The sequence below is a fragment of the Crinia signifera genome, chromosome 1, assembly GCF_055691185.1.
Source record: "Crinia signifera chromosome 1, ASM5569118v1, whole genome shotgun sequence".
In the NCBI taxonomy this organism is placed as follows: Eukaryota; Metazoa; Chordata; class Amphibia; order Anura; family Myobatrachidae; genus Crinia; species Crinia signifera.
Window position 1 is genome coordinate 398,968,234 of NC_139217.1, and position 24,014 is coordinate 398,992,247.

At 43.7% G+C, this 24,014-nt stretch overlaps 1 protein-coding gene across 2 annotated transcripts in view; it reads right to left on the reverse strand.

The window, feature by feature from the left end:
• Positions 1-24,014, reverse strand: part of YTHDC2 (YTH N6-methyladenosine RNA binding protein C2) — a 66,032-nt gene that overhangs the window by 31,613 nt on the left and 10,405 nt on the right. For both annotated transcript variants that reach the window (XM_083151648.1, XM_083151647.1), the window contains exons 3-14: positions 22,318-22,408; positions 20,390-20,586; positions 18,925-19,124; positions 17,622-17,788; positions 14,877-14,979; positions 10,838-10,994; positions 9,929-10,036; positions 7,759-7,907; positions 5,436-5,571; positions 4,421-4,547; positions 2,668-2,733; positions 1,448-1,626 (exon numbers count right to left, since the gene is read on the reverse strand). In XM_083151648.1, coding sequence (XP_083007774.1) covers positions 1,448-1,626; positions 2,668-2,733; positions 4,421-4,547; positions 5,436-5,571; positions 7,759-7,907; positions 9,929-10,036; positions 10,838-10,994; positions 14,877-14,979; positions 17,622-17,788; positions 18,925-19,124; positions 20,390-20,586; positions 22,318-22,408 — 1,680 coding nt within the window. The remainder of the gene's footprint in view (positions 1-1,447; positions 1,627-2,667; positions 2,734-4,420; positions 4,548-5,435; positions 5,572-7,758; positions 7,908-9,928; positions 10,037-10,837; positions 10,995-14,876; positions 14,980-17,621; positions 17,789-18,924; positions 19,125-20,389; positions 20,587-22,317; positions 22,409-24,014) is intronic.

The window sequence follows — 24,014 nt, forward strand, 5'->3', positions numbered from 1 at the left end:
ATGTCTCGCCAATGTTTTGGTGGGATTGGTCCCATACTTCGCACAAAATAACTGGTAGCCTATTAGTTTCTGAGATAATTTTTTGGTACTTGTTTCCTAGAACGGCCACAATCGCAGCCATCGTGTACCTTTAAGTTAAGGTACACGATGGCCGCGATGGACCCGATTTCCATTTTGCCGTCAAAGGGAAAATCGGGGGCATCGCGTCGGTCGGGACCATTAACATTGGCCCCGACGCGACCGACGCCCCAGATTTTGCCATAGGCTTCAATGTTAAAATATTTTTTAACATTGAAATCGGGAGCATCGCATCGGTCTTGTGCCATTATAATGGCACAAGATGAGATGGACTTGATTAAGTCCATCTCACATAGTAAAAAATGTGAAATGGGCCAATATGACCTATTTCACATTATATATGGCCCCGTCGTCACCCCACAATTGACGTGAACCGGAAGCGTGGCGAGCGCAGCGAGCCCGCGAGGGGTGGCGGTGTGCGTCCTCCGACCTTTTCAGCGTGGCGAGCGCAGCGTGGCGAGCGCAGCGAGCCCTGCGAGGGGACACGTATACCTGTGAAGTTATACGCGTCCGCTCGCCACGCTTCGGGCTCGGAGGCTCGCTGCGCTCGCCACACTATATATTCTCAACTCCACGCCGACGTGGATAGTAGGGAAATGAAAAGGTCGGAGGACGCGCACCGCCGCCCCTCGCGGGCTCGCTGCGCTCGCCACACTTTGGGTTCACGTCAATCGTGGGGTGGGGTTTACGCAGTAAAATTGGGGGTCTAGGGAATATTTTACATTGAATCCAATGTAAAATCGGGTCCCAGGGACCCTATTCACATTTGATTCAATGAAAAAATCGGGTCGGTCGCATCGCATGCGACCAAAACGCATGCGATGCGATTAACGCGATTTTTCCGACACGACCACCCCGATGGAAATCGGTGTGGCCGTGCTAGGAAACAAGTACCAATTTTTTTTATTGTATATAAATGTGATCGGCAATATAGGTTTTAAGCCCTGTTGGGGCTGGGACTGATGTGAATGACTAAATATTCTCTGTAAAGTGTATATGTGTGTGCCCACATAAATAACTGTTGTTATTATTAATATTATCTAATAATAATACAGGTTGAGTATCCCTTAACTGAAATGCTCGGGACCACGAGCTATTTGGAAAAGGGATTTCTCCGGTTTTGGAATATTTTTTTTTTTAACATACTTGACCTGGTCCCCTGGTTGTGCCCTGATGGTCCTCCAGGGCGCACTCGCACAATGCACCCCTGGGACCGGAGGTGACGCTGAAGAGGACCATGGACGCCAGGGGACGTGGTAAGTAAGAAAAAATGCTCAGGAAAAAAAATAAACGGAAATATTTCATAATTTGGATATACGGATACTCAACCTGTATTAATATTATCATCAAAAGTAAAAGCAGACAGTACCTGGTTCATTGCTTTGGCATATGCTATAAAGTATGTGCATTATCAGATCAAGGTCAACCTTTTCGTCATCAAAACTGTGGTGGTAAGCTTTAAGGAGTTCCTGCTCCTCTGCACTCATGTTACTGCTGTCATTCTGCACCAGGGAACTTTCATCCAGACTGCCAGGCTCCAGAGAAGCACTACATCAACACACCATGAGAATGAGTCAATACTACAGTACACAAAAATGTTACCTGCCAGGTGGTGCTTGTGCTGTGTACAAACGGTGCAATTTGACATTCGATTTGAACTATATAGTCAAAATGGAATCGGGATCACATAGACATCGAATGGCAAGAGAAAGCTTAAAAACATGTTCTATCCCGATTCAATGCCGATGCGCGCTCCCGTTCAGCTGAAATCAAAAAGCCAAATAGATATTGTAGGAATGACTATGTAGTGCAGATTGAATGTAGATAGCACGAATTGTATGTAAATAGCACATGAGTTAGCAAAATTACATAGCAATTGAATCTTAGTCGAATAGCAAAGGAATTTCACTGTGTGTATACACCACTAGTCCTCTTTGCTGTAAAATATTAGGAAATGGTGCAATTTAGCCTTCGATTTTGAATATAGTGTTAAAATCGAATTGCGATCCGCATAGACATCGAATGGAGATAGAACATGTTTTTAAGCTTTCTATCCTGATTCGATGCCAATGTGCAACGGAATATGCTGCGCTATATAAGAAACTTAATAAATAAATGCGCGCTCCCGTTCAGCAGAAATCGAAAAGCCAAATAGACAGTGCAGCAATGACTATATAGTGCAGTTAGTATGAATTTTATGTGAATAGCACATGAGTAAGAAAAACTGTATAGCAATCGGTCGAATAGCAAAGGAATTTGTACACACCATAAGACTCAGGTGTAAACTAACTATATCATGGTTGATGAAAAATATTGTGAATTCACAAACTTATGGATTTAGTTGATAATCACTGTCAGCTCACAGAACACTTTCCCAAACTCCAGGTTTAGAGGATATATCATGCTTGAGCACAGATAATTAGTACAGCACTGCATTCAATTTTATTCAACCATAAGCATTTATATCCTTAATATTTAGAACGTTCGTAATGGAAGAGTTTTGGAACTCTGAACAACGAGGAAAAAAAAGTCCTATAAATGTAAAGTATAATAAACCATGTGTTGTGTTAAGTGGAGGAGACTTTTTACCTATATGACTCCAACAGGTCCACAACTTCATTCTGTTCAAAGTGTTTACTCCAGTCCAGAGCCGTCCTGCAAATATACAACATTTAATAAAAGAAAATTACTTATTACTGGTTCACATTGCTTCTGCAAATGGACAAAATCTTGTGCACTGCAGTTGGGGCAGATGTAACATGTGCAGAGAGAATTAGATTTGGGTGGGGTTTTACTTCAAAGTGAGATCTATATTGCAGTGTAAAAATAAAGCAGTCTGTATTTACCCTGCACAGAATCAAAATAACTCACCCAAATCTAAATTTATCTGCACATGTTACATCAGCCCCCTGCAGAGCACATAGTTTTGTCCATTTGAGAAGGAATTTTCCTTTGTGAGTGAACCAGAATAAGGGCCACTGTGTATGTAATGTTTTATATGAAGATAAAAATACATGCACTCCGTTTTCAGTTCTACAGTGATCTTTATAAAAAAAAAACCACATTGCATAGCAAAGTCGCCTGAAATGTTTTTAATGTTTCTCATTAAAGACAAATAAAAACAATACAAAAGATTCCTATTGTAAATAACTATCTGGCAAGTCACAGTGGGCGAACAGGTTACTTACAATGTAGTGCCCTAGCTACACAGACTAGGGGGGTTATTCAGTGTGTACCAATATTTCTGACAAAGCGTTGGCTAGACTGAATATGTCGAATGTAAATTTTAACTATAATCAGAGAAAAGTGACGATATTTCTGACTTTCAGATAATCGGCAGTGACTGAATAGCCCCCTATGGTTTGGATCTGTAGTAAGAGTGAATCTCTCCCATTATGCAAAACAATGGGGACACCGGGCCTGAAGTGGAAGCTTCTGCATTTGCTTCTATTGGCAGAGACGAGAAAGCAAAAATAATGTTTGTTCCCATGCCACCCCTTGTGTAGATGCCTATGTCTCAATGTACAGCACTAAGAAGCCCCCATAACACGCCTACGACACAGAGTTTAGCATTCATTCCAGGGCACCCCCAGTCACTGCCTTAGCCTCTCTAGAGTGCAAATTCAAACACATTTCTAATGCAGAGTACACACTAGGGCTAGGCCAATGGTTTTCAACCTTGGTCCCCAAGTACCCCCAACAGTTCACATTTCCGGGTCACCTAGCAAGTACATTCATACTGTATATACTGCAAATAACAGTGCATCCCCAGATCTGCACATGCTCAGTGCAGCGCCTGCACATCACTAACCTAGTGAATAACCGCCTAGCCCAGGGGTTCCCAAACTTTTTTGAATCACAGCACCCTAGAGCATGAAGATATTTTCAAGGCACCCCTAGGCCAAATGCTTCTTAACGAGAAATTCAGAATTTTTTATTTTTATTTTATGTCACAGTTATCTGGTGAGGGACAGGATTTGCTTCTGTTTGTCCACATATATTATGATTGGCAGCCACAAGCACTGGTTTTGCCTGGTACATTGACCATAAATAATATGAATTGATCTTGGTCCACCAACCCAAGGTACCCCTGGGAGTGTCCTGAGGCACCCCAGGGAGCCTAGGCACACAGTTTGGGAACCACTGGCCTAGCCTCAAACTGTTTGATTATCTAGTTGTATAAATGTAAGGCTATAAAGTCCATTAAAAAGAATAGTATGCAATAACTAAAATATCTAGTTAATAGTATATATGTTTGTGCTATATCTACATGAAATTGACTCAACAAGACAATTCAGAGCACATATGATGAGAAGTTGAATACAGAGCATACGACAATTACCATCCATTTGATGCTTTAGCGTGGACGTTGGCTCCCATGCTAATAAGTTGCTCAACTTGACTTAAAAAGCCGCGTCCAGCTGCCACCATTAGAGGAGATGCACTCGTCTCACTGTGCCTGTAGTCAACTAGGTAAATAAGATTGTGAAGTAAAGTAAATATACAATATTATAAAGGACCTAAAATAGTAGCATATAAGCTAGTGCACAACAAGTCCCATAGAAAGAAAAGGGAGTGCTTGTATGACTGGCATTTATGTATGTCTTACCATTACTGCCAGCTACTGTCTGGGGCTGTCACTGCTGGAATATCATATCTGATGGAAAGTGGTACACTGCTCGTATGGCTTTACCAAACAGATATCAGTCAGATATGGCACACCCTTATCTTAAGCCACAAATCCTTTATTTTCCTATTTCAGTAACCATGCAAACAAATCAAGTCTAATTTACACATTCAGTGTAATGAAAAATATGTAAATCGCCCACCTATAGCTAATCTAAACATGTTGTAGGGAGGTAATTAATTGGTGGCAATTTTTTCACCTAGGTGAAAAATCTGCACTTCCCAATATTTTGCAAAGGTAGAATTTCAATTCCACCTATTCAGTGCTGATTTTTCGACTAGGTAAAAAATTTGTCACGGTCGAAAAACACGTGGATTGGTAAATAACTCGCAGAACCAAGTGTTTTCTGCAACATTGCAGGCAAAATTTTCGCCCGATTTTTGCCAATGTTGTGTCAACCCCCAGAAAAAGTATCACTCCATCGGCGAAAAAGGACTTAAAAACTTTATACAATAGGACTGGAAACATGCCATTTTTTTGGCCAGCCACAAAAAAAAAAAAAAAAAAAAAAAAAGGGAACCGAATACCTCTATACTGGTAAAAATATAAAAATATCCACCATTAAGACATTTTGATGTGAGAGGTTAGAAATGAGCCTTCTGCAGCACTGCAATCATTGTAGAGCAGTAAGTCAGGCAGTAAGTGAAAAGACATATAAACACAAACTTACCGCTAACATTTTCTGTCAGTATCAAGTGAAAGAGTTGAGCAAATGCATCTACATCTCTACGTAGCCAAATATCAGAGAGACAAGAGTCCATTTCCTTTATCAGCCAGGGCTCCAAACAATTCACATCCTTCTCTGTCTTTTAATGTAAAAAAGATGCATTCCAATGTCAAAAATAATGGTAAAAATATTAATGACTATTAAATACTACAAAATAATTAATCTAAATAGCAGACAAAATCCTCAAATATAACAGATGTGCCCACATACATCAACCCTCCGTGCGCTACAAGTCGCGTTATTCATAAAGCTTGAGCGCCACATGACATGTCCGTACTGCTAAGCATCTGGTTATGGAACTTTTTCTGTTAAAATGCATCTTATTTGTAATATGATGTGCATAGGTCATGGAGTTGCTTGTGCTTCCTATATGCATATTTTTGAAAATTAGACACATTATAACAGCAAAAAATTGCACAGAAGGACGCTTGGCACTACCAAGTCAGGCCATGACTTAAATGCTCAAGGAGGCTAGATGTATGCAAATGGATATTGGCTTCTATAGTGGCTGCAGCGCCAATGGGTAATGGTTTCTATAGCATATGGCAGGCCACAAACAGCTAATTTTGCTAAACTAACCAAGGGTCTAGCGACAGGGGACTGTAACTGATCTTGAATAATATTGATTATAATATGATTTGACTGCATGTGGATGGCCCAAATTGGCAAAATCAGTCTGTTAGGCATGTTTAGGAGGACTCTATGGTAGCCTGCTATCTAAGGATGACATTGTCTTCTGACCATCTTTCCGCCACGACCAACAATGAGCCTTAAGCTGGCCAGAGCTGAATTTCCCATTAGGCACGTGAGGCACCGGCCTAGGGGCGGCACATGTTTGGGGGCGGCACTTGGATGCCTGTGATAGTACTGTCAGCCCAAAATGTACCAATAACTGCAAAATATCCACTGTACTGTACTATATTCCATCTTAAATAGAGTGTAAATGGATAGGACATGTAGATACTGCCCCTATAAACTGTCCTACTTAGTAAACATTATTGTTGTGCCTAGGGGCGCCCTCATCCCTAAATCCGCCCCTGAAGCTGGCCATACATCTACAGATGTATTGTCCGATCTGGTTGGTTGGAACAAAAACCTGGTAATGGATGAGACCAAATGACAGTTGACCATTTGCTTTGAAATGCTGGAAAACTGTCATTCAGGTATTACCAGATTGTGATTCCAACCAGCCAGATCAGACAATAAATCTGTAGATCTATGGCCAGCTTTAGTTATTATAATTTTCTTTTTAGAGCAGACATGGGCCAAGTGGTTTTTATCTGACATTACATTCTATGCTTCTATGTATGTGGACACATCCGCAAATGGAAAAAAATAAGTTATGTATCAGTCTATGATATGAAAATATCTGCTGCAAGACTTAAGGTGCCCACAGACGCTACAATTGTACTGTGCTATGCATTTTTGTCTGTACAATGGTTCTATACAATTTTTCTTCCAGCTTGCTATGCAATGTGCACTTGGATGCATGCGATGTGATGTGATGAACCCATGTTTGTAATGTTAAATTTCAGATGTAGTCTAAAAAGTACGTGCAGCACGTACTTTTTTAGACATACAATATCGGGCTCCCGGGAACGCGCATCGCATCGCACAAGCCCATAAATACCATCCAATAATTGTACATAAGATGCAATTTGTGCTTAAAAAGTACAAAACGCATTCGATAATTGATGCGTCTGTGGGCACCTTAAGTGTTAATAATCAAGGAAGTTTAGTGATTATTAATACATATGACTCTAAAACATATGTCAATCCACAGTTTTTAAGAAATTCCAGAACGGCACATTGGAACAACCAAGTTCACCGGTTTTGCCATAGAGACTTGTGAACGACAATTGGTCACCAACATCGGTCCATATCTTTGCCGCTAATCATGGCAAACACCCTGTGTTTGCCACGACTGGCAAGCTTGAGTTTGTGCACAAGCAGCATGCAGGCACCCGCATTTCATAAGATCGCCTGGGGGCGTACGCTCCCGTTAATGGGCAACGACTAGTAGGCATGTGCAGCCTGTTCATGGGCATTGATGAGGGGGAGCGGGTTACCTTTACCAAACACAATTTTTAAAAAATCATCAAGCCGTAATAATAAACTCTTTATCATTTTATTTAGTGCTGAATATTTGCATATTACAGGTGCAATGTTATACGGGGAGACAGTTAATTTATCTGCACAAGTGCACAGGTGATTCTCTCTGGACACCGAACTAAACCTCAAATACAGTTAAAGATGATTTCCATACCAACTGACTGAATACAGTGTCCCCTCCGTCATCTAGCAAATCATAATCCCCAGAGATGCTGGTAACGCTCCTCTGCCTCTGTGTGTCAGCCTTGGTGCTGTTTTCTTTCACAGAATGCCATTCAGACAGCGTGGTCTTCTGCTTCTCCTCTGGTAACACAACAAATGGTTTATTTAATCAATACAGTTTATGGCTATCAGCAGTCTGACTGTGGCACCGTCATGTGTTGTCTCTGTAGCCTTCAATATAACAACTACAGTTACAGCTATGTACCAGCATACTCTGCATGGGGATATTCTAAGCATTGGCCAAATTGAAAATAGTGCTGTCGGGCTACCATATTCTGGTAGAGGAGACATCGCCGAAAACTAAATAAGTATATTGTCGTCGTCATCGTCATCATCATTAACATTTATTTATATAGGGCCACCAAGTGTCTGTATAGTGTTCATTCTAGCACCCGCCATCTTTGAAAACCCATGCAGTTCTTCTTCCCTGCCTGGGGTGTCGCTGTCTGCTGTAGTGCTTCTAGCACAGTGTGGTCTGTATATCAGCACTGATATGCAAACCAGACCTGTGCTAGAAACACCACAGCAGACAGTGACACCCCAGGCATGGAAGAGGAACTGCATGGGTTTTCAAAGATAGCGGGTGCTAGAATGAACACTATCTGTAGTTCCATACAGGAAAAAATACATTGAAACACAACAAATTCACTATAAAAAGTATAAAACAAGGGGATGAACGAAATGGTGAAATAATGACAAAATAATGAATGAACACTCCCGTGTCCAAGACTTCTCTCGCGCTGCCCCCCTGCACTGGAACAACCTCCCGCCACCCATCAGGCTTTCTGATTTCCTTACCTCCTTCAAGCGCTCCCTCAAAACCCACTTTTTTCGACTAGCCTATCCCTCCTCCTAACCTCTTTTGATCCTCCTATCCTGCCTCCGTTCCCCTCCGTTCCTACTTATCCTGTTGTTTTTCGTTCGTCCACCCACCTATTTTTAGTATGTTAACTCTTATGAGTAGGGTCCTCCTGCCTCACGTACTCACCCTACCTCTTTACCTCACCTGTGCTCCTGTCCTGTTCTTCCCTTCCTCTACTTCTTCTTCAGTCTCCTCGACAATTTTGACACCTACTTCTGAACTGATGCTGATTTTATTTCTACCAGCTATACTCCTATTTATACTGTATTTTTCAACACACCCTGTATGGTACCTTGTCATTTGTTTGCTATGTACGGCGCTGCGGACACTTTGCGGTGCCTTATAAATAAACGTACTACTACTACTGCTGGTTAAAACTGCATCACTCAATTACCCAGTGCCCTGGATTGGCATGTAGAAAAGATCACAGCCATAAGTGGGAATCCCGGCCGTTTTTGATGGCTTGCAAAACTAATTTGACTGATGGTATTCAAGGTACTGACGGTCGAGTGTCGGAAAGTCCTGAAATCGTCGAAAACCGCTGCGAATTGTCGGAAATTCGACAATCCACGGCCATTTCAGAAAAAAATGATCCGACTTTAAAAAAGTCGGATCTGACAGCCTTCAATGCTGTCAGTAATGGAAGCATTGCCGTCATTAACAACAGCATTGAATAGGCGAGTGACAATATTTCCCCTGTCGGGAAAGATTGAGGACTGATACCCCTTTCACACCAGCCTAATTTCCCGTTATGGGCCCTGGAACAATCCACGACTAGCGCAGGTGTGAAAGGTTTCCAGGCCAGAATCCCGGCAAAAATTGCCAGGATTTCAACCCTGCTATGGAGCAGGGTTGTTCCCGGGTTTGACCCGGGGACCTGTCTGGTGTGAATGGGGTAGGGTATACTTACCCATGTTGCCGATCCTCTGTGTCCTGTCTGGCTGGGGATCCACACAGGTGGCGGGCGCAAATGATGGGACAGGCGGTGGATGATGATGATGCAGCTCTCTGACAGCAGTGAGGGCTCCGGAGAGCTGCGTCATCTTCATCTGCCACCTGTCCCGTCATTTGCGCCCGCCGCCTGTGTGGATCCCCGGCCTACACAGAGGACAAGCAACCAGAGTGAGTATTCTCACCACCTCCTGCCCACCTCCGTTTGTTCCAGGATATGCTTGAAAGCAAGGGGACTAACAGAGGTATTTGTTCCTAATAAATACACAATAAATAAAATGCAACTTACCACATTGTTTTTCTTTGTTGTATTTAAGCATCTCCTTATTTGTGTACCCTGTAGTCCTTAAAATATCTTGTAAAAACATTTCCTTTACTTCAAAGGGACGACCTTGTACTTAAAGGAGTGTAACACAAAGAATGGATCAAGTTAGAATTACAAATATTTTCTTAAAAGTAGGAATATAATAGAATTACGTTGGCAGAGTTAAGAGCTGTCTGTCCCGACCCATGTCCGTCCCCCATTGTCCAAATGCCCTGGCAGCTTTGAAACTCCGGCAGTTTGCCCATGCGTAAACCCACACCACCGGCCGGGGAGCGAATTCGGACCTGAGCGATCAGGTCTGAATCGCCCCCTTATGATGAATTGTTTTTTACTCCAAGATAAATAACTAGTAAAGAGAACCTAACAAAACGGTCTGTTTTAGGCTGCTGTTCCTGTCACACTACTCTATTGTTTGTGCCACTGTGCGCAAGGTGCTTCCGAAGGTGGCAAGCAGAAGTCAGCACGGATGTACCAGTATTACACGTCTATACGCCGTACAATATGTGCAATAAGTAATAAGCACCCAGAGGCTCTAACTAAGTGGAAATCTATCACCTGACAATTTACCGAATATCGCCTGGCAATTAATGAATCTGCCTCAGAGGAGGTAAGTGATCACTCGCTCTTTCAAGATGATGCTACTCTATAAGCATTAGTATGTGTGATGTATTAGCATTCTGAAACGGCATTTTTGCCATTGGACAAGACTCTAGAATAATGCATTAATGGAACACGTCCTTCTTAATTGTTTGTTTGTTCCTATATGTACAGTATCCTCTTTTTGAAGTGTAAGCATTTGGCACTAAGATACTAGCGAGATATACTCCATTTCTATCATTTTTACAAATGAAATATTTATTTAGACAAACTCACTGTATATAACAGGGCAGCCTCCAAAGTATCGCAGAAATAAGTTGACATCTAATGCAGCACTGGAGAGAATGAGTTTCAAAGATGGGTGCTTTGGCATTACGTCCCTCAGTTTGGTTAGAAGAAAGTCACTGAACCGGTCCCGCTCATGAACTTCATCCTGTTATATAATCATTAATATCATCTAGTGTTACAAACACAAAATAACAGCGATACTCGACATGCTATTTTAGGTAGCAAAAGACCTGATGACAATATAAATAACTTTATCATATGAATATATACGTCAGAAGCAAAGAATGGATACACCAACATAAATCTCTTCTCTTATCTCAAAATATCTTCCAAATCGACCTTTCGACAAGATCTACGTCTCTCATCCACACGCATTACTCTCTCCCATTCCGGATTACAGGACTTTCTTAGGGCTGCCCCCTCTCTGTGGAATGCTCTCCCACACACAAGACGACTCTTCTCCAGTCTCCAAACCTACAAGCTTTCCCTAAAAAACTCACCTCTTCAGGCAAGCTTATGATGGGATAGACAAATGACCCCTGTTTGAGCAGATGGCTAAAGGTCATCTACTAGCACGAACAGCATGTCTGTGTACCACGACCTGCTAGGCCTTTGGAGCGATGAGAATGATCATGTCGTCATCTCGCTTCACCCAATTGAGAAGCCGCATTAGAAAAGGGGTATGATGGGAACGGATACAGCAGCAAAGGAGTCAAGGTGTTGAATACCATTCATTCTGGATCCAGAGTTCTGGAGCAGTATAGCGGGAGTATAGCCATGAGATTAATTTGGGGAAGTCCCCATTGAACCACTACTTGATGAAATACTTCTGGATGGAGAGCCTGTCTGCTTAAATAGACCGCCTCCCTGGATAAAGATGGCTGTGATTGCTAGTTTGTACTTTTTGGCCCATCAAAGGATCGGAGTTACCTCCTGCATGCCCACTCTACTGCGTGTCCCGCCATGTCTTCACGTGTGCCACCACTGTGGCATTGTCAGATATATGCAACACAATGTGCCCCCTACTGAGGAAATAAGGCATTGCCCAGGCTAATTCTGTCACAAGTACTTTTTTTTACTTTTTCATACTTTCCCATCCATGTGGGCTCCATCTGGAAAAGGTAAAGTGTGCCGAGTACAGCAGTAGAGGTGCAAGACCTCTGGCCCAAGGCATGGGGAGCAAAGCCAACCATTCAATGGTACGTGGTACAGTAATTTGGAGTCCATGTGCTCAGGTATCAACATTAAAAAATGTGAAAAACTCATGTCAACATTTTCATGTGTTTACCCTTTTGAACTTTTGCTGGTGTCGACCTAATATACCAGATTAATATTCCTAGTACTAAGTACCAAAGTAATAATGACCCTATTTAGAGAATTGGCTTATCAGAATAGAATGGCTACTCTTTTATTGTATTTTATTGTATTTTTTTGAGTACTGTATTGGAGAAATTTGATTGAGGGACATTCTCCTTTCATAGTGTGCGCTAGATTACCCAAGCAGGGGAATATGATTGGAAGGCTGTACTCCCCTACTGCTCTGCATGGTATGCTGCCCCTGGGTCGACAATGTATAGGCCGAAAGTCATGAGGCTGACCACTAATTGTCGACAATGACTAGGTCGCTACTAAAGAATGTCCGACATACCCTAGGTCAACACAAGCTTAAAGTCGACATAAATGTTTTGTTTTTTTTAAAGGTGTTTTTTCATACTTTACTATCCAAGTGGGCATAGAGTGAGAATATAATAATGTGTTGAGCGCGAGGCACCGGGCCCGGAGCATGGCAAGCACAGCGAGCCACGCGAGGGGACGTGGTAAGCTAGTCGACATAGGTACCAAAAAACTTGAAAAACTCATGTCGACCACATGCAGGTCGACCTTAATCTTGTGTTACCCTTCTATTAATGTCGACCTACGGTATGTCAACCATTCATAGGTATCGACCTAGTGACTAGTCACTGTCAACCATTAGTATTCGACCGAGAAATCGTCTATAATCTATACCGTAACAGTTCTGCATACCCGTTCTTCTGACAGAATCTAATCTCTGGTAGGAATCCACCATTTACAGCGGTACATTTGTCTCTAAAGACAGCCCCAGAGTCTAATAAAACATTTCTGTATGATAAGGGTACAGAATGTGAAGCAAGATGCCAGTGAGATTGTCCTGTGCGTAATACTGCAGCTCTAAGCTTACTACAAACAAATGACGGCCACTTGCTCATATAGGGTAAAAAGGAGAGCAATAAAGTAAGGTAATAAAAAACTGTCATGTGATATAAAAAAAGTGACATTTTAATTATAAGATCAATGACATATGGATTTGGCTGTGGCAGGAACATCAGTCACCACTTCATGAAACAAACAAATATAAAGTCGAAGGTGCCCTTAGCATTCATTTACAACACATTACACGCTCCGAGCTATGCGAGTTCATCATTTACAACAACACAAATTCCAACCATAGCGATTGTGACGGCTGTATGCGTTAAAATTAATTCATGAGATAAATGTGGATGGGATTTTTATTTTAAATACATAAATCTGTCTAACGCATCAGAATAGACCAAACCCCGTTCATAAAGTTTTATGAATAATAAAACAAAAGCAGGGAGGTGGATAAAGGATGGCATTGATTTGTTGTTTAAGCACTTTGCTCACCAGGTCATACAATTATGTCCTTTTATAATCTGTGATTCCAACAGCAGCCAATACAAAACTGACCCTGCCTCATAGGAACCTTGAGGACATATCACCCAATAGAAGATCCCAGCATACAGTAAATGTGTTCTCTAGTGTTTTGCATGTACACTCTGTTTTAACACACTGCCATCTAATTCCAGGGAATGCAAAGGAAGGCTGCCAGCACTGGGTTAAACCAATTCCCCTTTAGAAAATGATATAACCACTATAAGAAAAATAAGTAGCAACCATAATACTTCAATAGTTAAAAATTCCAATTTGTGTATCAAAAATAACATTGATAAATAGACTAAGGGTGTATTCAATTGATACCGAAATTGGCCATGTTCCAAGCAATCTCAATCGGACATGAAAAAATGTTGGATACAGGCAGGGAGCACAGCCCCGGGTGTGCAGCAGCAGTTTACATGGCACCATCCTCCTGTCCGCCACCTTCCGTACCCTCCCGCCACCTCCCGCACCCACCCTCTGCACTCATCTGTCCCACCGCCGGACCAGGGGCCTTATTTTGGTTCATTCTTTCTGACAAAATCCTTCTTAGATGGGCAAAACCATGTGCACTGCAGGTGGGGCAGGTGTTACTTGTGCAGAGAGAATTAGATTTGGGTGGGTTTTACTTCAAAGTGAGATCTATATTGCAGTGTAAAAATAAAGCAGTCAGTATTTTCCCTGCACAGAAACAAAATAACTCACCCAAATCTAATTCTCTCTGCACATGTTACATCTGCCCCCCCTGCAGTGCACATGGTTTTGTCCATCTAAGAAGGATTTTGTCAGAAAGAATGAACCAAAATAAGGCCCCAGGTGAGAGCATCTCCCCCTGCCGCGCTCACCCGGTCCCTGCGCCGGCTAAATGAGCATCAATCAGTGGCCAAATCCAACATCCGGATTTGGCCGCTGTATTGAATAATGGATGATGGATCCATTCCATCAAAAGAATTTTAAAATGGATCCGGCATCCATTGAATATACCCCTAAATAGAAGCAAATCAGTTACATAAACAATCAACAATAAAATATTACTCGATAAAGCCGTATAAATATCACTTAAAATGACAAACATATAAATACATAAAGTACTCTTCTACATGTGAGGCAGGAGGTCTGGGCTGTGCAACAGTGGGTCCGCTGGTGGCCTGATCAGTCCACAGTGTCAAATGATGGACAAACAATAGTGAAAGGCACAGAATAATCCCTTTGCAAAGCACTTACAATTCATTGACATATATAATGGCTGGTATCCTAGGGCAGTACGTCTAAACTCTCATGCGCTGCAAGTGTAGACTGTAACTATAGTTATTCAGCTGGTAGATCATCTTACCACAATGACATGAGTCACAGTTGAGAGAGTGCTGTCTCCAGCCATGAGAGTGCGCAAGAGGACTCCATTAGTGCAGAACGTGAGAAGGGTTTTGGGAGAAACACTGTTAAATAAACAGATTAAAATATGTTTCAGTTTTTTAGAAATTGGTTAGACAAGAAAGCAGAGACATCACTGTACAGCAAAAGAAAATGTGTCCGGGAAACTATAACCATTACAAAGTAGGACGATACAATGGGAATGCTTTTAAGATAGCTAAAGGCCCATACACACTGGCCCTTAATCAGATCTGATCGCAGTACAAATTTGTCTTCAAAATGGACAAAACCATGTGCACTGCAGGTGGGGCAGATGTAACATGTGCAGAGAGAGAGATTTGTGTGAGTTATTTTGTTTCTGTGCAGGGTAAATACTGGCTGCATTATTTTTACACTATAATTTAGATTTCACTTTCAACACACCCCACCCAAGTGTAACTCTCTCTGCACATGTTACATTTGCCCCACCTGTAGTGCACATGGTTTTTCCCATTTTGAGATCAAATTTGTACTGTGATCAGATCTGAATAAGGGCCACTGGGCTACTTTGAGCTGAAAGTCGCTCAAAACAGCCTGTTTGAGCGGCTTTCAGCTCAAAGCCGCCCAGTGTCTATGGCCCGGCGATGAGCGCTGCTGCGTGCTCCCGCATCATCACCGGGAAAGCCGATCATCTGCTGGTGTTACCAGCAGATGAACGACGTTGAGGACAGCTTTGCCTAGCTCTGCAAAGCCATCCTCCCCCCGCTGACCGCACCGGGCAGGGGAAAAGCCGCTCAGTGTGTATGCACTGAGCGGCTTTCCCCCAGTAATGACAGCAGTCATCGCTGTCCATACACGCTGGGCATAATTGCCCAGTGTGTATGGGCCTTAAGAGATCAGTGTTCCCGCTAGGCTGTTTTAGCGTTTTTTAAAGGGCAAAATGCGCCCTGCCCGTCTCGCAGCGCCCCGCTAAAACAGCCTCATGGGGAAGCCCAGCGTCGCCGTTGACGGTGATGCCTGGAGCTTCCCAGGCAGCACAGTGGATTCGGAGGGGCCGGGCCCGCCCCCTTTGATGACTGTGGCGGCCGGACCCGCCCCCTTTGATGACAATGGCGGCCCAAGCACGCCTCTTTCATGACGTCGGTGGCCCGGGCACGCCCCTTTCATGACGTCGGCGGCCCGGGCACGCCCCCAGCTGTGACGTCGGCGTGCCCGGTCCACCCCCCCCAGCGCCCTGCCCAGTGTCACTCCTAGAGTGAACACTAGAGATTACACCCTAATGCCAGTGGCGAGTAAAGGCCATTTTACACCAAAATACTGTGTTTGGTAGGGACAAAGTGCTAACAAGGACGTGTGAGTGAAGCCGGTCGCTTTTGGGTCAGGTACATATAAAGGGCAGTATTCAATGCTGGGGGCGAGTTGTGACAGCAAGCAGGGCTGCCTGCTCGCTGTCACAGCTCGCCCTGTCAGTATTCAACTTTTTCTGAGGCTCGCGGCTAAACGCAGCGGGCTACCTGCATTAGCAGCGACCCTCGCTGTTTGGGGGAATCCTCACCGTCCTCTGACAGCGAGGATTTCCCCGGAACGTTGAATAGGGTAAGTGGCCAGTGCGAGGGTTAAATGGCGAGGATAGTTTGTTTTCAGTGATTCCCGCAGTTAACCCCCTCGCCGACCGCATTGAATACACCCCAAAGTCTGCTTTTACAGAGGTGTGTTTGGAAATAGGATGCTGATTAAATGTATTTAATACTATTTCTTTGAATAATATTAGTGGAAATAATAGACATATTTTCATTTTGTAATAAATGACCTGTCCCCCAGGAAATAGGTAGCTATTATGGTGTGTAGTTGCATGTGGCTCTGGACATATTGAGCATTGTTGTAGCCCTAATAGCAAAGTAGAAGTATTTAGCTATCGCACTAAAGCGCCAACATGTCACAAGAGGCCAAAAGTAACTGGAGTCTGGGAGGCTTAAGCATGGGGGAGCTGTGAGACTGGTCTTTCGAAAATACGTGACTGAGTGGTGGAGGTGGAAAGATGACAGAGCACTGGCATTGCTGGTGAAAAACACATACCCCAGCGACTAATTGTAAGGTTGCAAGTGATAACACTGCCCAGGCTGATACATGTGCAAAACAAGTGGATCAATATGGACTGGTTAAAGGGACACGGTGGTGGATGCTTACTTTACAAACTATATAAAAAGAAGCGCCAGTATTGCCTCATATAAAGGTCACCTTTATTTGGATGCTGTGCTCTTGCAGGTCTAGTAAGAGCTACTGATAAGGAAAAAAAAAACACATCTATTCTTAAACATTGTGAATTCCTCCGTCAGGTAAGCTACAGCATCTCTACACAAATCCTGTGACACATTGCCATCCATTTTCTGGCTGCCCTCTGTTGAAGTCAGCGTCCCAAGCCAATGTTCTGCACACCACCCGGCAACCGTGACCCAGAGTAAGTCAGGAAAAAATACTGCTGCAGCTCCACAAACCACAGGCAAGCAAACGTTCCAATAGAACGCCAATGAGCGACTATGTTCTCAAAGCTGTTGGCATCTCAGTATTGTGCTGTTGACACTTAGAGTGAAGAGTCAATTTAAAGCTTCAAAAATGAAAAATGGTAGTGTTTTGCATTTGCACTGGCCTTTAATGATGATAATAAATGACTTTACTTAGAAATAAAATATGTATATAAAAAGGAAGGAGACAGCGATGTTGCACATACCGACTCTCTAGACGGATCTGGTATCCAACACTTTGGCCGATTTTCTCTCCCCTTTCAGCTGCGACCCTTTCAGCAACAGCAATTGCTGCCAAGCGCCTTGGCTGGGTGCAGAATGTGCGGCATGGGCTTCCGTTTCTGTAGCAGTCATCAAGGAGGAACTGAGGGATCTAATGGATAGAATTGCAGGTAAGGAATTAAGGTAAAAGGAGAAGACTGCATAAAATTATGTGTATATGTATATTTCTTAATTTGGTCTGAGATGGACAAATTTGGGACGGGTGCTGACGTCATGTGACATCAGTCGCCCACCCCGAACAGACATCGGACCACCTGCATTCGCAGGGGTAAACTCAGGGTTTCATGGGTGCACCCACTATTTTTGTGGGCAAGACCATGAAACGCTGGGCTGGACTGGGCTGGCCCTGCCCCCACCCCCTGCTATCCCTTCCCGGAGCGAAAGTCACGGCATATGTGAAACTCGCCTAAACTCTGGGGTTTGCCCATGCATAAACAAAACCCGATCATGGACGGGGCCAATTCGGACCCTAATGAATGGATCTGAATCAGCCCCAAAGTGCAATACAGGTCATACAAAACAGACCGTTTCTTTAATTATACCCATGATGCACCATCACACAGCACAATGCAGTCACCTGATCATGGCCATTATTAGATAGAATGGGGTGACTAGCAGTAACAGAGCGTAGCTATAAAAAACTCATCTGCCATCAAGCCACTGGCAAATAGTGATGAGCCTCCAGTAAAAAAGAAGCAGAGAGAGAGATGAGAGAATGTAGGAACAAATCAAGTTTTGGTATCATGGAGGTTGTGTTGGTGCTGTGTAAGGAAGTGGGAGTATAGGGTAATATGGTGCTTAGTCCTTCCACAATGATCCAAATCACTCATCACTTCAATCAATTCATAATTCCACAATGTCACCAGAATACAGAAGCATGCTGAAGTGACGCCACTTGCAGGATAGACAGAGGCAACCTTAGAGTGTTCTTTGTCCTATCATACATGAAGATACATAATGGGAGGGAACACAGACTAGAAATTGGTATAGAGTGTATGGGCAATTAATGAGAAGCCAGCCTTACACGGTGTTGCTTATTGTCAGTGCCCTCCCCCCCCTGATGCTTTGTCCCCCCAATGTAACAAGAAAAAAATAATGATATGATCTTCAGGTTTCCTTTGTATTGGTCACTGCAAACAGTAAACAACTTTTAGTCAAGTTGCTAAAAGCTCCCCACCCCCATCCCAGATTCTATTTCCTCAATTACACCGTGATATCAAAGATTACCTGAGTAGTTTTTCCTGATCCAGTTTCTCCAACAACCAGAACAACTTTATTTTCCTTAATAATTTGAACAATTTCCTCCTGTTTTCCAAACACTGGTAACGACTGACGGAAGGAATCAAATTCAGACTCTCCTCTCTTTATCGGGACTTGGGGAATTCCACTGTTGAGGCGGCCACTGGTCTTGCTCATTTCACGGTTCTCTTCATACAACAAAAATGCAGGAAAAGGTACATTAAACCTAAGCTACACATCCAGATTCTAAACGTAAAGGGGATGATATACTATAGGAATGGGACCTTAAATTAAAAGCAATATTGCCATTTAAAGAACCATATAGGCAGCGGTGGCACTAACGGGGTGCGACCAGCACCAGGGTGACACCATAAAGATGCACCACACCCCCGCCTGCTGCATGCACTGGGCTCTATAATATGGAAGCTAGATGTAAAAACCTTATACAAACCAAAGAGAGAAAACAATTATGGCCATGCCATACACAGAGTCCACGTGCCCTCTCCTACAATCTCTGAGAAGCACTGATAGACCTGTAATGAGTACTGCTGCACCAAAAACTAGAATGGAGGAAGGAAGAGGTTTGGTTTAAATTTCATTTTTGAAATACAGTAATAGCCCAATTCAGATAGGGTTGCAGATTGCCTCAGCCATGTACAGATATGTTATTGTAGTAGGAGGCGGCGTCTGATGTAAGTAGACACCTCCTGCATGTGTGATCCAGTGCTGTGTCTGTGGATCAATTGCGACACCATTGGCCGACCGAGTAACCAGTGACGTCATGCAAGCTGGCCGCTGCAGCTCCTTCCAAGAGGAAATCTCAGGCAAAAGACGGAGATCGTGGCCTTGGCAGTCCCACGGGCAATGGAAGCCATATCTGCCCCCGTCCTGCATCCAACGTGGTTTACAACATAACGTCTGCAGTGGTTCTGCTTCGGACATAGCACATGCACAGTACTGGTCCTGCACATGTGAATATGCATAGAAATGAACATCTATACTTTGCAACTACAGCAGTAGCATTGGGAACTGACTTAGGCTCCAGGCTGGATATGCCTGTTTTATCGCACCAGGTTATTCTGAGCCTGCGACGACTTGTGCCCATTACATGGCGATCCTGCTATAACTGGTTTTGAACGTATTTGCTCGGCTATGAATAGATTTGTAGCCATACACATCCATTTGCACAGCGATCACAAATTCGAAATTAGGATTTCCCTGTAGCAAGGAGGCTTAACTGAACACTGGCCACTGCCAATTCGTGGCCTTGCGATCAGGTTTGAATAACCCCCAAAATCCAAAGACAAACAGTATTTTGTCGAAAATGGCCCTAGATGAATATATCTGAATCTGTCTATACAATATACTCATTCAGCATAACCTTGGGAGAGAAACACAATATGGAATGTCACTTAAATGACCTCAGCTGTAAGTAAAGGAATAAAGTACTGACCAGCTTCTACTGCAAACACATTGCCGCGTTCGGTCTTGGGAAGCAAATCCGTCCTTTCCTTGTTGGTGACCGGGAAGCGCTGGATGAGGCTCCGCATGGCCTGCTTTGTGTTTGGCGTCAGGCAGCAGGACATGAGTGCGCCAATGGCTTCAGAGCCATCTTTCTTTCTAATTGTCAGATACCTATTAGTCCCTTTTCTGAAAAGAAACCAAAAATAAGTAGTAAGACATTATTACATTCCTTTTTTTATTCCATCATTATTAAATCAAACAGTTTTTTCCCAGGTTGTATATTTGTGTACGACAAATGCAGTATGTACGGTATAGCCATACAGTGTACATAGCTATTACTACCTTATATGCCTGCAATGTACACTCAAATGTTGCTTCAGCAATTATACACATTGGGTCCGATTCAGACTCATTCGTACGGGTCTGAATTCTGCCTCTTCCCCCGACGTTCATGGTCTGCACACACTTGCTGAGCCGTTTGCTCCAGGAGGGGCAGAATATGGGCATGTAGGGGGGCAGCAGCAAGGGGACACCCAGAGTTTTATGGGCAACCCCATAAAACGCTTTGCATTCCCCTGGGAAAGCAGGCGTGGCGATGCCTGCCCAGGGCAGGCGGCTGACGTCACATGATGCCACCACGAATTCAGAGATCAGCGGCTATCTGAGAAGTATCAACATATGCAGCCTAGTGAACAGGACTGAATCAGGCCCATTGTGCACACCTGTCAGCGAACAGAGCTGAATAAGAATCAGCAAATTCTGAAAAAGAAAACTAGAACACATAGACCCAAGAACACCTGTATTTCAGAGCGAGAACGCTGCATTTACAGTATTTGGCGGTTTTGGTCCTGACCTTGGGACCGATTAAGGATTTACATACTGTAAATCCAGTAGTTACATAAACCTCCAATGGCTGCAGACCTGCACACATGAACATCAGTCGTATTAGCCCAAGAGCTGCAGCATGATTGACATGCCACTGGCATTCGAGGTCAGGCACAAACAGCATTCAATAAAATGGCCGTGTACGCCATGTTTTCTGGATGTGCCGAAGTCAGTGGCTGTGTACCCAGCTTTACTGGCGCCTGCAGCATGATTTGCCCCAGACATCCTGAGTAACCTTATGGGTATTCAGATGACTGTTGCTCTCACAGATGGTCTGATGCAGCTGAGCCAGTTGGAGGCATCTGTTTACACAAGACATTTGCGTTATTTGCATATTATTGCACAGCTGCTGCACACAAAGAGGTAAGCGCTGGCACCAATAACATCCACACCTAGTTTAGGGATGTTGTTGTGTGAGAACTAGCTGGCTGGAACCGGTCTCACTTAGGACCTCTGAAATGTAGATGACTAGCCTATATATTTCCCCTGATAGCAACATTTGTGATCTTATATTGCTAAGCCAATACTCTGAACAGGTTTGGCTCATTAGATCTACAGTAAAAAGATTGATAGTGCCTAGGTCAGGCATGTCCAAACTATGGCCCTCCAGCTGTTCTGAAACTACAAGTCCCATCATGCCTTGCCACAGTTTTGTTATTAGGGAATGCTAAAACTATGGCAAGGCAACAGCTGGAGGGCCACAGTTTGGACATGCCTGGCCTAGGTGGACATAAAAATGGTCGCCACATGAAAGGTTGATGTTAATTGGGGTGTTTTTTATTTTATTTAATAAAATCATGAAAAACTCATGTTGACCATTATCATATTAACCCTTCAACCACATCGATCTAATGCATGTCGACCAGCAGTGGTGGACCTATTGACTGTGGACCTTAAGTCCAGATACCCTTTTAACCTCACCACCAAAACAGCCCTGTTCCTGTAGGTCTTGCATATACAGGGCCTGCACAATTTTTGTCCTCAAGAAATGGACATAACAAGTAACAAATATATCCACAAAAAGTGCCATACCCCTTGCTCTTAGAGATTAGCCCAAGCGACTGCGCAAGACGATGGATGAACGCTCTCTCCGTGCTGGTCAGAGAAGACGGGAATTCCAATTCTTCAATGACAAAAAAGGAAATAGAACGTATTTCACATATCTGCAGATATAATTATCTTTGTACATTACGGTCATATGTAACATAAGTAGCAGTACATTAAGATCCATATAAAGATCAATGTGGTGCAGTCTATGCTTTTACTTCCAGAAGACAATCCATAAAGGACTGTACTACGGAGGTTATTCTGGTTGACTCGCAAGGCTGTGACTTTTGCAGCCTTGCAAGTCCACCAGACGCCGCCTGGCCGCCCCTCACATGCCACGAATCCCCGCAGGCATGCGAATGGATGTTTTACATAAACAAACCTCTGTGGGGTCTCTGATCTGCAGGCGCCCTGTGCGGGAAGCGGGCGGGCAGATGACATCTGCTGACGTCAGCTGCACGCCCCCAGCGTCATCTGGGAATTACCATGAGAACGCTGAGCGTTACCGTGGGCGAATTCCATGGCCTGCCACCCCACGCTTGCACTGTTGTGTGCGAGCGCCCAGTGAATAATATATTCGCTTTGGCTGCTCACGCACAGCGGCTGCCCATGCGCATAACGGACTATTGCTCCCTACAAGTACATGGAGGGGAGAATGTCAATCAGAATAAGGGCCTATATGAGCAGATCTATGTGAATGGCCATGTAGGTATGTGGGTAGCAGATTGGGTGCCGGACAGGATCCCGACAGTCGGGATCCCGACTGTCAAAACACCGACAGCCAGGTTCCTGACGGCCACCTGCTGTTTTCCCTCGTTGGGGTCCACAACCCCCATAGAGGGAGAATAGAATAGGTGGCAAGCGTGCCCACAGCGTGGCGAGCGCAGAGAGCCCGCCATGCTGTCTGGGTCCGGCCAGTCGGGATCCCGACGACTGTCGGGATCCCGACTGTCGGACCCCTGTACCACACCCTAGTGGGTGGTAGGGCATAAAATACCGCCTGTGGGCACGTCGGCTCAAAAACAGTAGAAAAAAAACATATCGACCTTTTGACTATCGACTTTCCCCATGTCGACCTAATGACCCTGTCAACCTACCTGCATGTCGACCTACTTGGTGGTGACCCAATAACCTATATGGTCATTGGGTCATATTGTAATCAGTACTAATTTTCGAAACAATGTAAAATGTTCCATTAAAAAAAAAGTTTGCCCTATTTTAAGAGCTTTTCAATTCCACCGTTGAGTAAAATTGGTCCCGGTCACCATCACTGCTCCACCCCCTACCCCAGAGATCGGCGCACGTGCAGTATGGTTCCTGCGTGTACATCGACTGGTAAATATGGGAGTAGTGTGTAAACCATTGACTCTGTGCCAGAGTATGGTTAAAGGGAAAAACCTAGGCAATGCCCAGCATTACAGCTAGCAACCCGGCAAATGATGGGTCCATAATATTGGTCTTAAATAATCACTTACTGTCTGTTTTTTAATATAATTTGCAAATAAATTAATTTTCATTATGTGAAACTGCGAAGTTACATTTTACAGATATCCAGCTATTGGCGACAGTGTGCTCTGCGGCAGACCCTTTGAGCTCCTACTATTTGATTGTCAACTACTATACTCCTACAGAATGCTTATCCCATGTGACCTGTGATATTCAGCAGAATTTCAGAACTTGTA